This window comes from Mauremys mutica, chromosome 2 (genome assembly GCF_020497125.1).
Source record: "Mauremys mutica isolate MM-2020 ecotype Southern chromosome 2, ASM2049712v1, whole genome shotgun sequence".
NCBI classification, from domain to species: domain Eukaryota; kingdom Metazoa; phylum Chordata; order Testudines; family Geoemydidae; genus Mauremys; species Mauremys mutica.
In genome coordinates this window covers 17725788-17741057 of record NC_059073.1, presented here as the reverse complement: position 1 = coordinate 17741057, position 15270 = coordinate 17725788, and the positions used below count along the sequence as shown (strand labels likewise).

Below are 15270 nucleotides of genomic sequence, written 5' to 3'. Positions count from 1 at the left end.
TTCAAGCTCTCAGACGGACCTCCAAGAGAAGACTGATAGAGTAGGTAGAGTAGCATGGTGCGTAGGACTTAATATTCATTCCGGTAAGAGCAAAATAATGAAAGTAAAAACAGCCAGCTCGACGAAGACAGTGTCATGTGACGTAGACTTGGAGGAGGTGAACGACTTCAAATATCTTGGTAGTTACATATCGGCTGATGGCAATATTCAGAAGGAGATATCTACCAGAATCGGTCTTGCAGCAAATGCATTCTATAGACTTCAGAATATTTGGAGGTCAACCATCTTGCAAATGAAAACCAAAGTAGAGATCTACAGGTCGAACGTCCGCTCTGTGTTGCTCTATGCGGCGGAAACATGGAGGACCAACAAGAAGATAGAAAGTCGGCTTCGGGGCTTTGAAGGAAGGTGTCTTAGGCGAATTTTTAACATACATTGGCCGCAGCGTATCACCAATGTTGAAGTGAGCCGATTAACAGTCATCAACAATATAGTGGATGAAGCCAAACAACGAAGATAGAGGTGGCTGGGGCATGTGTTGAGAATGGATGCTGACAGACACCCTCGTGTTGCCCTACGATGGACACCACAAGGAAGAAGGAGGAGAGGTAGACCACTGGGGATGTGGCGAAGGACCATTGAAGAGGAAATGAAAGGTATGGGAATGAAGTGGGATGAAATCTGCTGTCTCGCTCAAGAACAAAATGAATGGAGGAGAGTGGTTGGCGTCTTATGCTCCACAGGGAGTGAATAAGAAGAAGACGACGACTGTATGTTTCACTCCATGCATCTGATGAAGCCCATGAAAGCTTATGACCAAATAAATTTGTTAGTCTCTAAGGTGCCACAAGACTCCTCGTTGTTTTTGCTGATACAGACTAACACGGCTACCACTCTGAAAGAAGGTCCTTAAAGTATCAAAATTCTTTAGGTACCAATAGCATCAAAGAATGGGTTGAGCGAGAACCTGTAGAGGATAGCTTTGGTACCAAGGTAGCTGGCACCCAGTGCTTGGTATTGGAAAGAATTGACTCTGATTACATCAGTAACATAGGCAGTTGAACAGTCTTTGGTATCATAGACTTCCAGGTTATCAGTACCGACTGTTATTTGGGGACAAGCATAGAATCCTCCTGGAATCGGCTCTGCAGCTCTGGGTATGGGTACCTAAGCTCAGTACCAAGTCTGTTTTTGACGACTGACTCCTTGAATCTGTCTTCATCAGGCAACGAGGAGGAAATATTTGTAAGAGGCATCAACTCCTTGTCCGCTCTTGATTTTTGCACCTCCAAGGTTTCCTCCATAGCCTTCTTGTGCATCGGTGACCCAGACTTTCTCAGAGGTTTTGTCTTTACCTCTTTCTGCATACAGGCAGATGGTGATGCTACCTTTGCTGAGGTCTTCAGTGCTGTAGATGTAACCAGTACAGCCTAGGTCTCAAGTGGCCTCCAGTGACCAAGATCTTGGGGTGGACAGGGCACTAGCTATACTAGGAGGTCTATGTACTGGGGGAGGAGGGGTCCTCTGCCCCTGGATCTGAAGCTGGTCTTAAGGCTTGCTTCATAATCAGGAGTTAAAACTTGATCTCCCTATTTTTTTGGGATCTACCTTTGAAAGAAGTGCAGATCCTGCACTCACTGGGAACATGAATGTCTCCCAAAGAGTGGAGGCACTGACTATGCCCATCACTTATCAGGATAGCCTCGCAGCAGGAGAGACACCTTTTAAATCCCAAGAGCCCAGCATCTCCAAGCAAAATAACAAAAAATGACCCCATAATAGGGAAAGATTTTAAATCAATCCGTGTCTATCAATAATTTTTTTAAAAGAAAAAGATAAAAGGGAACAACTTTTCCAACAAATTTAAAACACTATCAAGGAACTAACTACATACTAACTAACCGCTAAATACAGTACTAAAGAGAACAGGCACACAGCAGACTCCATCTCAGGCCAAAGGACGTTGACAAGGGACTGAGGGCTGTTCGTCTATGGCCCTTTACACCTTTGGTACAGGGCATGAGGGTGTGAGCTTCCATGTGTAGACCAAACAGGCACAGGCACCAAAAATCTCTGATCAAAGATGCAGAGTACAGGTGCACCTGAACTGGAGCACCCACGTGGACAGTATCTAAAGAACCATCAATTGTTATCTTGTTAATCCTGCTAGACATTACAGTAGTTAACCGTAGCACTTTATTACTCCTGGGGGACTTCTGCACTGCTGTGCATGCAGAATTTGAGCAGAAATTCATGTTGCGCATGCAGAATTTCCTCCCCCAGAAATGGGCTGCAGAGCTGCTGGCCACCAGTAGGGGCTGCTGTACCCAGCAGAGCCTAGCTTGCAAATAGGAGACACTGCTGGGGGAGGGAGAGGGAACTGGAGGGTTCCTGGGAACTGCAGTTCTCAACATGCCCTAAAAGGAGGAGGCGGCATGCAGGAAACTCCACACGAGCCCAGGACCCAGCATCAGGATATTTCTCCTTTTGGGTCCTGAGCTTTCGGGGGGAGGGAAAGAAGGGGTGCAGGTGTTTGGGCTGCGGGGTCCACAGCTGGGTTCTGGAGGGGGGGGGCACAGATGTCTGGGCGAGGGGGGGGGACCTGCAACTGGGCTCTGCGGGTGTGAGTGTCTGGGCTGGGGGGGAAACCCGCATCTGGGCTCTGATGGGGAGGGGGCAGAGAAACAGGAAGTGGGTTGTTGTAGGAGTTTCTTTAACTCTCTACTCCTGGGGGAAATTTTGTGTGTGTCTGTATTGTTACAGACATACTTGCTGACAGGTATTTTGAAATAAATTAGCAACTGTATGCATTCAAGCCAGAGATAATGGAGAGAAGACAACTTTCCACCATGAAAGGAAGTCCATAATACACTTTTCACACACATTCTATATCTTTAGAGATTTTGGAAATTTTGGGGCAAAGATGTAGCAATTTTGTTTTTACCTCCCACTTTGCTTCTCCGTCATGTTCCACTAATTTCAGGCCATGCTTGTTCTTAAGATGTCTGTTGAACTCCCATTTTGTACCATACACAAAACTGCAAACTGGGCATTTAATGCCACCTGGGGAAAAAAACAGAAACAAAAGAAGATATTTTTGGTATAATTTAACTTCACTGCAATGATCCCAGAGTACCCTCTTACTACAATTACATTTTTGGGATACAAGAAAGCCATACGGGACTATTCAAGTTTGCGCCTTTTTCTGTCAACCTAAGCGGCAATACCTCATAAGATTTTGCTTTCTCTGTGTACTGATCACTTATTATTTTAAATATAATCAGATTACACCAATTCTTTGCCTTTTTTCTTATGAAAGTAATTTGGTCAAATATCAGAACTTAGATGCATGCAGTTAGGCAAACTAGTGTTTGTTTTCACTGGATTCCCCCCAACCCCAAACCAAAACACAAATAGATTGAATACTACAGTGTGTTATACCAGATGACTAGACCACACTAAATTAAATAAATATAAATATTAGGGGAGCGACTTGTGCCTTCTTAAGTACTATACCACCAGATGGCCCTCTAGACATCATCATCCATTACCCTGGCAAACGATGGCTCCTGCTAGTGCTATCTAATTAAATGCTTGATGTGTACTCTGGTAGGCTGATTACAAGCCAAGTTCTCATTGCACACAGTATTCCATTAATAAAGTGATTAGATAGAGCATTCATTTGTACAGCAATGGAAAGCCAGCATATGGTATTCTGCAGATGGAATGAAATTAAACTTTATATTCTGATAAAGCAGAATAAAATTTAGTTTCGCTCTCAGGCTCTTTCACTGACACTTATTAATCCTCAAGGATGCCACTCCCTCCCTCTCCCTGGCTATTATAATCTTTACCAAACCTCCCTATTACAGCAGAGGCTCACTGCTATGTCATCATAACTAAAGTGAAATTGCTTCTCTATTAATGGGCGTAATATGCAACAGAGCACAAAAGCTTAACCTTTAGTTCAGATTAGGACAAAGACTCTCCATTGCAAAAAAGGGAAATCAAATATTCATTTCACATCACACTTTAATAAAAAAATCATTTGGGAGAAAGACCTTTCTATATTACTTCTAAATTAAAATTACTAGAACACTACACCACGCTAATTAAAGCTGCAACTTTTGTCACTGTGACTAATTAAGGAACAACAAATGGAAATATGCAAACTGCTAATGTACAACTGTGTCATTAATTGGCATCAAAGCTCAGGAAAATTAATTTTTACTCAATTCATTAAATACTTGGGCCAGATATAGAAAAGGTCAGTGAATGACATACCTTATCCACTTTTGACACCAATATTGGTGTCTATAATATAATGTAATGTACTCTATACTTCCATAGCACTTTCCATCACAGGATCTCAATGCACTTTTAAAGCAATTTACTGACACAACATCCCCATGAGATAGGTCTTATTACAGGTCTGTTGCTTCTTACGCGCATTTAACATGCGCGATTTCAGCTTTACGCGGTTGGCAAAAACAAAACAAAAAAAGAGAAAAATAACAATTTTAATACTGTACCTGTAGTGCGGGCGATTCCGCCCGCCATTCAACTCAATGTAATTTTGACTATATGCAGTTTTCGCTTTACGCGCTAACCGCGGAACGGAACCCCTGCGTAAGATGAGACTCGCCTGTATCTGTATTGCAGTAGCACCAACAGGCCCCAGCTGTGATTGCAAGATGCTCTACAAACACAGAAATAGAAAGTCCCTGTCCTATAAAGTCTATAAGCCATATGAACAAGACAGACTATAGATATGAGGGAAACAGGGTGAAGAGAGGGGAAGCGGGTCATCTGTAGTTTAGACAAAGAAAGGATAAGTGATTTGTCTTGGGTCACAAAGAAAGTCTGAGGAAGAAATGGGGACAGAATCCATGCCTGCTGACTCCCAAGATCTGGAGATTATCTCCATATCATGCTTTCCTGTTTGATTACCTAACCAAGCAAGTGACCAAGGTTCCAAAAGCAATTAAAAAAACCCAAAACATTAAAAACAGTGTGTAGAGTGTATCACAAGATATTTTTGAGCCCTATGCCGGCTGGACATAGTGTTAGAATATTAATTTTCCATTGTTAAACATTTTTTAAAAATCAATTTTGTTGTAAGTTATATAATTCTATAAAGCTGAGGTGTACGAAAGTATCTTCTTTTCTGCGATTCACTGCTGCTATGAATTTCTAATAGCAGTCTAAAAATAAAATACTGCTGTGTGTCACTTGGCTGTGTAATTCTTTGGATGATTAGCATCACACCTCTTGTTCTGTATATGCACTTTCAGAAGGCTTTGGGAAGCATTTAATAGTCTACATGAAAATAATTTTCAATTAAGGTATTTATACAAGTTAAAAGATGGAGTCTCAACTTTTAATTCTGAATGTTTTTCCCTGGGTCACAATTTCAGTGTTATTTAAAGGTGGTTTAGCATTTCTGATGGACAAGGATTGTTTGAAAAAGAATAATTTGGAAATGCTTTTTAGAAATAATGACATGTTTGGGAGAATTATATTTTATTCATTATCTAATAGTTTGGCATTAGTCTGGTATCTATTCTGTAATAAAAAGGGAAATTCTAAAGTTTCCAAAAGGCACTTATTTAAAAAAAAGTTGTGTATGTTCCATTCAAAATGGAAAAAAACAAAAACCTCAGAAATGATCAAAAATAAAATAAGAAATGTGACTCTACCAAACAGCTCAGCACTTTCAACACAATGCAACATAATATTTAATCAAGTTTCCCTTTTATTTCCCTCCAGGAACCAGAACTGTACAAACTTTGTGCTTCCTGAATCTCTAAATACACTTCATGCTCAACAAGCTATCAGATTGTTCGCTTTGGTCTATCTGCCAAGTGTTTGATAGCAAAACCTCTCTTGGGATATAGTAGACTTGTACGTATCTGCTTTAGCAGCATCTGGGTATGGCTACTCTGCAAAGAAAGAATTATGGTTTCAAAATAAATAATTAAGACCATGGTGGCTATCAAATGTAAATAATCAGATAACAGGAACCAGCAGCGCTGTCCCCTGTTTAAAAAAAGGATGTAAGAAGTGAAATGAATGAATGAAAGCTTTTAGATTTAGAAAAATCTGCAATGAACAGAATTATTTCATGCTACGAATATATATGTATAAACACACTTCTCTCTTCCTTTGATTGTTGCTTTGGTTCTGAGGGTTAATCTTGAATGTCAAGCATTTCCTACATTCTCCAATTTGCAGTTTATTTGATATCCCATAGCAGCTTACATAATGCAAATCAACTGCAGCTGCAAGCAAGAAGCTAGGGTAATCAGTTTTCACCAATATTAGTTGGACATCTAGGCCAACTAAGATAATTAATTTCCACTTTGGAAACCAAGGCAGTTGTCTGAGAGTGGAAGAGACTTTCAGTTCAAGAGTGCAGAGTCCATTTCCAAATGAAAACCAAGCATATTTTTACCCCACCTGCATAGGCAAGAGGGAGAAGTAACTAACCCCAACAGTTTCAAAGCAGCATACTGTGCTTTAGCAGTGAAATGGCCATTAAAGGGAAAGATATACAAAGATATAAAGGACAGTGAGGCACTCAACTTCGATTGAAAGTGAATGGGCCATAGCAACGTAACTCCAATTTGTATATTTGAAAATCTCCCCCTAAATCAATGGGAGTTGAATGGTTAAAAACCCCATTCAATGCTTTGAATAATTATACTTAAGTGTGAGGCCAAAGCCGTTTCCATTTAAAACAGATCTGCACTTGTTTACCTTTCTTGACTTGACTTGTTTATTGGGGGATTAATTTGGTGCCATTCAGTCTCAGTTCTCATCTCAAGATTAGCTCAATCTTTCAAAACTATCATGAAAATTTATCAGCTGATTACTCATTTGAAAAGAGACTGAAAAGATTGGGATTGTTTACCTTAGACAGGAGATGAATAAGTGGGGACCTCATAAAAGTATATAAAATAATAAATGCTGTAGAGAAGACAGATTGAGAACTTCTGTTCACCCTGTCTCATAACGTTTGGCACGTGGCCTGCCAAGATAAGACCCTTGGAGGGCCAGGCCGATTTGTTTACCTGCCACATCTGCAGGTTCGGCCAATCGCAGCTCCCACTGGCCGCGGTTCACCGCTCCAGGCCAATGGGGGCTGAAGGAAGTGGCATGGGATGAGGGATGTGCTGGCCACGGCTTGCTGCAGGCCAATGGGGGCTGCGGGAAGTCACGGCCAGCACATCCCTCATCCTATGCCACTTCCCTCAGCCCCCAGGTTCACTGCTCCAGGCCAATGGGGGCTGAGGGAAGTGGCATAGGATGAGGGATGTGCTGGCCGTGGCTTCCCGCAGCCCCCATTGGCCTGCAGCAAGCCGTGGCCAGCACATCCCTCATCCCATGCCACCTCCTTCAGCCCCCATTGGCCTGCAGCAAGCCGTGGCCAGCACATCCCTCATCCCATGCCACTTCCTTCAGCCCCCATTGGCCTGGAGCGGTGAACTGAGGCCATTGGGAGCTGCGATCGGCTGAACCTGCGGACGTGGCAGGTAAACAAATCGGCCCGGGCCACCCAGGGGCTTACCCTTGTGGGCTGCATGCCAAATGTTGCCGATCCCTGGAACAAGGACACAGTAAATGAAATCATAATCTTGCCATTTCAGAACCTAGAAAAGGAAACACTTTTTCACACATGTAATTCAACTGTGCAACTCACTCCTCAATGTTCACCTTCAAATCAACTTTGCTTTGACAGTGAAAATAAACAGACAGATGTGTTGCTTTTAACTGGAAATTTACCTTGTTGGATAAGGGCTTCTGCAGCGAGTTCACCAGTACCAACATTAACATACTCTTCATTAGGATGCTTCCTGTTGTAATGCCTCTTCAGGGAGCCAGATATATTGCAGGAATAATGGCAGTGTGCACAACGGAAAGGCTAGCAAAAAAAAAAAAAAGAGAGTTACAATTGGTCATACACGTCTGCTTTCTGTATAGATGGGTCCAAGCTGCAGTAGTCAGACTCAAACTTCCCCAAACTTGAAGAGGGTTCACATTGGTTAGGGCATATATCTGTCTCATTTATTCCAGGAGCGGACCTTTCAAACCAACGCACAAGTATGTTTTAGCTAACTCTTACAGAAAATGTGTTGCTTTTTTAATCGCTTATTATAAACTATGTATCCTCACAACACTATTTCACAAGTACAAACACCTACACTGTGTTTTTAAGTAATTATTTTCCACAATTGGTAATTACGGGTCTGAACAGGCAAAGGCATGCTATCGAACATACTGCTTAGCACCCTGAGTAGGATCAGGGTCTCTCACTGCTGTAGGCAATATATAATCTTGATTTGAAAGGGGAAGGGAGGACAGGAGTAACTGAGTACCTGTCAGTAAATAAACATTACTTTTATGTATAAATAAGTTTTGAGGGCTTTGTTCTGGTAATGTCTATAAAATTACAAGTGCATGGTAAAGCAGGTTGAAAGCATTAAGAAAGTCACAATGTAGGCATTTTTAGTATTATTAAACTATATAGCAGTGAAATGAATGCTCTGAAAACTTAATGCCATATTTCTTGAGTGTAAATTTAATATATACTGTCTTGTAATGCTTTACACCTCATGTCTGTTCATGTCTGGATAGTGGGCAATGTATGAGCTGTTATGGCAGTTCTAATTCACCGGGAGTTTCCTACAGATCAGCTGAATCCTCAACTAACCAGATGAGACAGGTTCAAAGCTTCCAGAGTAGTGCAAAACAATGGCATTGGAATAATTTTTATAGTTGGGGCGCTGAAAGCCATTGAACAAAACTGTAAGCCTTGTATATGACGGAAACCACATCAAGCCAGGGGATAATGCTGCACCCGCAGCACCCACAGTTCCAGCACCCCTGGTGCAAAACAGCCTTATGCCAAGGTCTACATGAAATTTTTGCCAGTATCGAAATGGCTATTAGGGGATCAATTCTTTCTAACAATTCTATACTGGCAAAAGCCCTAGCGTAGACACAGTTATATCAGCACAGAAGTTCTTTTGCCAATACAGACTATTTTGCTTGCTCAACAGGCATAAAAAGTACTGGCAAGAAAGTGCTTTTTTGCCAGCATAAACTGTATCTGTACTAGGAGGGTTTTCCTGATAAACTATGCTAGCAACACTTTTAAATGTACATTATGTCTCAGTGGGGCTCAGGATCTGGCCCTCCGTGTCTTGTTTTCCCATCTGTAAAGTGGTTTTGTGAGGCTAAACTAATTAATGTTTGCAAAGTACTTTGAGGTCTAATGACAGATGAATATAGAAGTATTGTATTCCCATAGTGCTTTATGCAAGGGAAAGAGCATTAGACCCAGTGTTCTAGCAAATTCACTGGATAAATATGTTTTTCTACCTGCAATACCCCTGCACTTCCAATTGGATGCAGTATTTTTCTCTTCCCGTCCTTAACTACAGAGCTGCTGTGCTTTTACCTACACCAGAGGTATGTTGTGAGGCTTAATTCTTGCAGCGTGTTTTCAGAGCCTGTAGAAGGGACTGTTTGGTCAGCAGGCTTACTGGCAGGGCTTCCTGCGCCAAGATCTATTTTAGGTCAATGTGTCCTGAACGGGGTTCAGTTGGGTCAACCTCCTAGTCAGTAACCCCCAACTTCTGCTCATCCAAGGAATAAGCATAGAGGAATCTGGGGTGGATAGGGAGACCTGGGCTCTCCCTATCCACCAGGACTTGGCCCACGGCCTTGAAAGTGCGATAGCGTGGCAAGGCCACCTCCTGCTCACATTCCCTTGGGACACTTGCACCACACTGCGGCACCCAGTGTGGTAGGATGGCTGCTGTTCTGTTATAGTCCTTTGCTCAAACCCCAGAGTCTCAGAATGGATGCACGTGACTCTCTGGTGGCCCTGCACGTGGTACTCCCTACCTCTGGGATGATGATAGAAAATAGGAGGAAAGGTCACAGCTGGACCTTCTTGGTAAGAGCTTCTTCTTCTACTGTTGCAGAACAGTGTCCTCCAAGAAATGGCTTCTGTCCACCTCACTGCCTGGATTTCTGGAGCTCTCTTTATACAGCTCCTTTTCCCAGAAGTATGCTCAGCAGTGACTATGGAGTATTTCCTGGCCCAATACTGCTCCAGTCTTTCCACTATCTTGGCCATAGGGATGTAAACCCCATTAAAGAGCCACAAAAGAAAGACTCTACAGAAGTGTTATTTATCCCAACTTTCAATTATAATACCCTAAAGTTAAGCAGCTAAAATTTTTATTTAGGCATCCAAATCCCATTATTTCGTATGTGCGCACCATGGTGCTTACTATTAAATATTAACCTGACATGTTCACAAAGACAATATATGTGAAGGGTAGAAGGATGCCAGTAACAAACTACTATTATACATATGCATTTACAAAACTGGTGGAGAAATGTCAGTAAACCTTGTAAGTAAACAGAAAGACTAAAACTGTACTGTACACCTCCTTGTTTAAAAAAAATATTTAAACAAAGGCAAACAATTTCTAAATGCATCCTCTCTTTCTATGGAGAGGCAGAGTAAAAAATATATGGGGAATCCAGCTGATTTAGCACACTGCCTGAACTTTGTGCCAACATTTAAAAATTTTAAATAGTGCTTAAAACATTGAAATATATTTATGCTCAAGAGGGTCTTCTAATGGGCATCATTACCAGCTCCACCTTGAATATTTCATGTTATTTTGAAAGTAAGGCAAATTAAAGTCATTCTCCAACTGTAACTCAGGATATAAGCTTCAAAAAGTTAATTTGTCATTACATACTAATCAGCAGTGGATCAAATCTATTTGATCTGTAACACAGTGGCACACAAAGAGCAGAGCTTTCACCTGTATTTCTCCAGGTAATTAAAGAGAGCTCTCTGAACAGTCTGCCCTCTGCAGTTAATGATTTCAATTGTGTATTTGCTGTGCTAATTATGCTAATTAGTCTGTCAAAAGTATTCAGAGTAAACAACCACTTCTTTAAATTTGGGTCAATCACTCCACACTTGTCTAAGGGTAACCAATAGTATGGACAAAATGTGATGTCATCTTCTGAAACTTGATAAGCAATTGATTACATGTTTCAGAGTAGCAGCCATGTTAGTCTGTATCTGCAAAAAGAACAGGAGTACTGTTCTTTATTATAATTAATTATAATAAATTACAGTATTCAACTCAGTAGGGAATACGAAAAGCTGGGTTTCTGAAGGGGTAGGAGTGCAAGGAAGAAAGACACACACAGAGAAGCCCTATCTACAGTAGGGAATTTTTCTAAAAACTTCCTCCCATTGTCAATATCTGTTTACAGCTTCACCAGTGTTAGCAACATTAGGAGCCCAAATATAGAAAGAAGGGCTGCTGGCTGCTGCAGGAATTTCTGAAAAGAATGTTGATCAAGGTGCTCTAGGCAAGGTTTTGTAACGTCGTTGTAACACCAAAAGCCCTACTACGCTATGGCTCCCAATACTGCAAGCTGTGCTAGGGCTGAGCTGCTGCGAGCAACAGGGCCGCCCAGAGGATTCAGGGGGCCTGGGGTCTTTGGCGGCGGAGGGCCCCCGCTTTGGAGGTAATTCGGCGGCGGGGGGTCCTTCCGCCCTGGGACCCACCGCCGAAGTGCCGGGTCTTCGGCCGCGGGTCCCAGGGCGGAAGGACCTCCCCCGCCACCGAATTGCCGCCGAAGACCCGGAGTGGAAGAAGCTCTGGGGGCCTGGGTTCCACGAGAGTTTTCCGGGGCCACCGGAGCAAGTGAAGGACCCCGCTCCAGGGGCCCCGAAAAACTCTCGTGGGGGCCTCTGCGGGGCCCGGGGCAAATTGCCCCACTTGCCCCCTCCAGGCAGCCCTGGTGAGCAATGGTGGGAAATTTATTATTTCCTTACCATAGAAAGGCCCAGAGATAGACTGAAGCTTGCAGTATAGCTGGAATAAGATGAATTCTGCTGACTGTGACAAAAGACCAAGAAATCTTGATCTTTAAGAATCAGTTTTGTGTGTGCATCTGAGAGCCTGACTGTTCACCAGAGTACAATATCTGTATGACAGCAGATTAGTAAACCTATGCAAAATAATTCTAATCAATTGGGTAAATCTGACTTGCATGTTATAAGAGATTGAATAAATTCACACAACCGGTCTGAGACAATCATGGTGACACATATGGATTGACTGCTTAAAGGGTAACCATCAGCATAAAATCTAATACACCTCTACCTCGATATAATGCTCTCCTTGGGAGCCAAAAATTCTTACCGCGTTATAGGTGAAACCGTGTTATATTGAACTTGCTTTGATCCACCGGAGTGCGCAGCCCCACCCCCCTGGAGCACTGCTTTACATTCAAATTCGTGTTATATCGGGTGGCGTTATATCGAGGTAGCGGTGTATATCCAAACATGAGTTAAAAGTAGTTTCTGGCACATTTGCACCCAAGCCCCTTCGCTAATTGTTTGAGTTTTACAGTCACATTTTTCTACTGCTTTTTGCTCTCCAGTTGCTGTGGGAAAAATCCACACGAACAACAGAAGAAACTGACTACGGCTCTGCAACTGGATGCACACAGTATCTCCTGTGAAGTGAAAAAGGTTTGGAAATTTTTTCTAACAGTCCTCTAGACTTCAGTGAAAATATTCTGTTATTCTATCATTTTAATAAAGATTTGTTGGGGGAAAACCCCTGCAGGAACTAGTAATTAATATTACTGTTCCTTTAATTAAGAGAAGCAATAAGAGATTACAGAGCCACTTGACAAGTACACTGTTAGCATTAATTTTAGTCTTTAATTTTGCAAAAAAGGAACTATTCAGTATAACACAGATTTTGGATACTGGCCTGTGCAGATATACCAGGTAGCCCTCAAAATATGTCAATGGCTGCTCTATCCAAACACTGATGTGACCAACAGGGAAAATCCACTATTATTTTTTTTTTAAAAAGATCTAATTGTATGTTTTGTTCTGTGTGAACAGATGATGAAAAACAACAGGAACCTATATATTTTTATGTGCCTATTAATGCCTCAATGTATCCTACAATCATAAAACTGTCCAGCACTTAGACACGCTACGTGGAAGTAAATCAATCTGTTCTAAAAGATTTGGCAAGAAAACTTCAAAAAGGATATTCTCAACTCAGGGATTTTCTTGTTATTTTACTGGCACACACAATATTTCCTGAGACTGGAGGAAGGAGTGAATAGCCAAGGAATACTTGATGTAAATGTCATATCTTTTCTTTTGAAATGTGGTAAATGTGCCCTAAAAATTCTTGAAAACATACAAAATTATAGTTTTTTTCTATTTATAAACTACCATTTTGCTACTTCCAAAAGGAGAGATTTGGTCCTATCATAATTGGCTCTAAAAAATTACAAAAATATTAGAGAAGGGTTGTGACAAAGTACTATGGCCTAACAGCAGGGTCAGTACTCTGATCACAGTAGCCTCAATTAGTTTCCAGTGACGGCTGATTGAGGAAATAGGGAGGAATTAGCTACTCAGATGGGAAGGCTGGGTGAGAGTTATGGAACCAACTGCCCCTTAAGCTGACTACCTTGATAAGAGGCAGGAAGGAAGTGTTGGGGGCAGGGGGGCTACCCAGACCCTGACTGAAGAAGATACCAAGAAAGAAAGGTCTCTTTTCCTCCTAGGGCCCTGATGAACAGGGGCTGAAGGTCATAGGTATTAAATAGTTGTATTGCATTGTACAGTATTGGCGGACAGGACTTGAAATATACAAAGTGAACACTAAAAGAAGGAAAGGAGTTTGAGTGGTTTCTATGGTGATCAAGGACAAGGCAGACATATGCCCTATTACAAGTGGTGGCTTGTCCAGGATCTTGATTCCTATGCACATGGTGCTTGAAAATTTGTCGAGGGGGAGTGGGAAGGGGCGGTATGAAGATTCAGTGCCTGGACACAGAGCAGACTCTGCAGTGATGGCAGAAGCAGCAGCAAAAGATGATGCACACCTTCCAGAATCACACAAACCTGAAAGACAACCCCTTCTGGTGTGGCAGCCGAAGCAGTACAAACTGCAGGAAGTCATCAGGGAGCAGGTGCAATGACAGTTGGTACAGAAGTTGGTGAGTCCCAGTGCGGAGACCTGGAGTCATGTACAGAGAGTGATTCTATGCAAGATGGGGCCCACCTGATGACTTGGCTGTGTTCCTGGTAACATCTGAGAGAGTAGCCACAAGAGGCATATGGGGTAAGGAAACGTGGGCCATCCAGGTGGTACCCTATCTCACCAGGGAAGCTCAGATGGGTTAAGAGGCCCTGAGCGAGGAATAGGCCCATGACTATGATGTTATGAAGCCAACCAATTTGGACTGGGGAGGGACGGGGGGTCTCTACTGAGAAATACCAGCAGAAATTTTGGGCCGCTAGATTGGCTTGAGGGGTATGACCCAGGGCATATGTGCAAAAGCTGATAGTCTGGGTTACCCGCTGGCTGAAGCCAGATATTCTAACTGTGGGGGGAAATTATGGTCCTAGTGATACTGGAACAATTTCTCCAGAGGCCCCCGGAGAATAACAGAGACTGAGTGAGGCACCACCCCAACTGTGGAGGCTGTGATTAAACTCTCCAAAGAGTTCCTAAGAAGCCAATTTTACGAGAAAAGAAGTCCAGTCACCTAGCGTGTGGAGCCAGGGAGAGGTGGTGAACTGAAAAGCCCCAAGAAGAAAAGGGAGGAGGTGAAAGGAACTCTTGCAGGGAATAGCACGCTATCAGTGTGGAATGCTGTGTCATATAAAACAGCATTGTCCTAAGATGGAATGCGAGTTTGCAGAATTCTGCAAATGGATGGGACTTTCTGGGGCAAGATAAAAAGGATATTTCCTACTGTCCCTGTAAAGGTGGGAAGGAGGCGCCTAAGGGGGATTGTGTATATTATCTTGGGATATTCATTGATCCAGGGGATTTAGTGAAGCCCCACTGGAGACTCCTGGAGGAAAAAGCAGAGCTAGAATGCATCCATGGGGAGAAGAGTCTCTACCCAATAGCAGAGGTAACCCTACAATTAAAGGGGAAGTTTAGGTGGGAGTAACGGAGAGGCTGCCCTGTTCGGTCCTAGTAGGTGCGGATTGGAGTCCCTTCCCCCATAGAAAGAAAGTAGGCAACTGGGGCCCTATATGGGTAAAACATGAGCAAATGAGGAAGAAGGGCCTGAGTTAATAGAATCAGACACCCTAGATGGAATGATACAAGCCAGGAGAAAAATAGAACCACTCCAGGGGAAGATGGGGAGAAAAAGGGAAAAGGTAGAACT

At 42.6% G+C, this 15270-nt stretch overlaps 1 protein-coding gene across 2 annotated transcripts in view; it reads right to left on the bottom strand.

Annotated features, from left to right (window-relative positions):
- The window catches only part of ZFAT (zinc finger and AT-hook domain containing), a 159218-nt gene that overhangs the window by 33274 nt on the left and 110674 nt on the right, over positions 1 to 15270 (bottom strand). For both annotated transcript variants that reach the window (XM_045005851.1, XM_045005853.1), the window contains exons 12-13: positions 7786 to 7924; positions 2945 to 3063 (exon numbers count right to left, since the gene is read on the bottom strand). In XM_045005851.1, coding sequence (XP_044861786.1) covers positions 2945 to 3063; positions 7786 to 7924 — 258 coding nt within the window. The remainder of the gene's footprint in view (positions 1 to 2944; positions 3064 to 7785; positions 7925 to 15270) is intronic.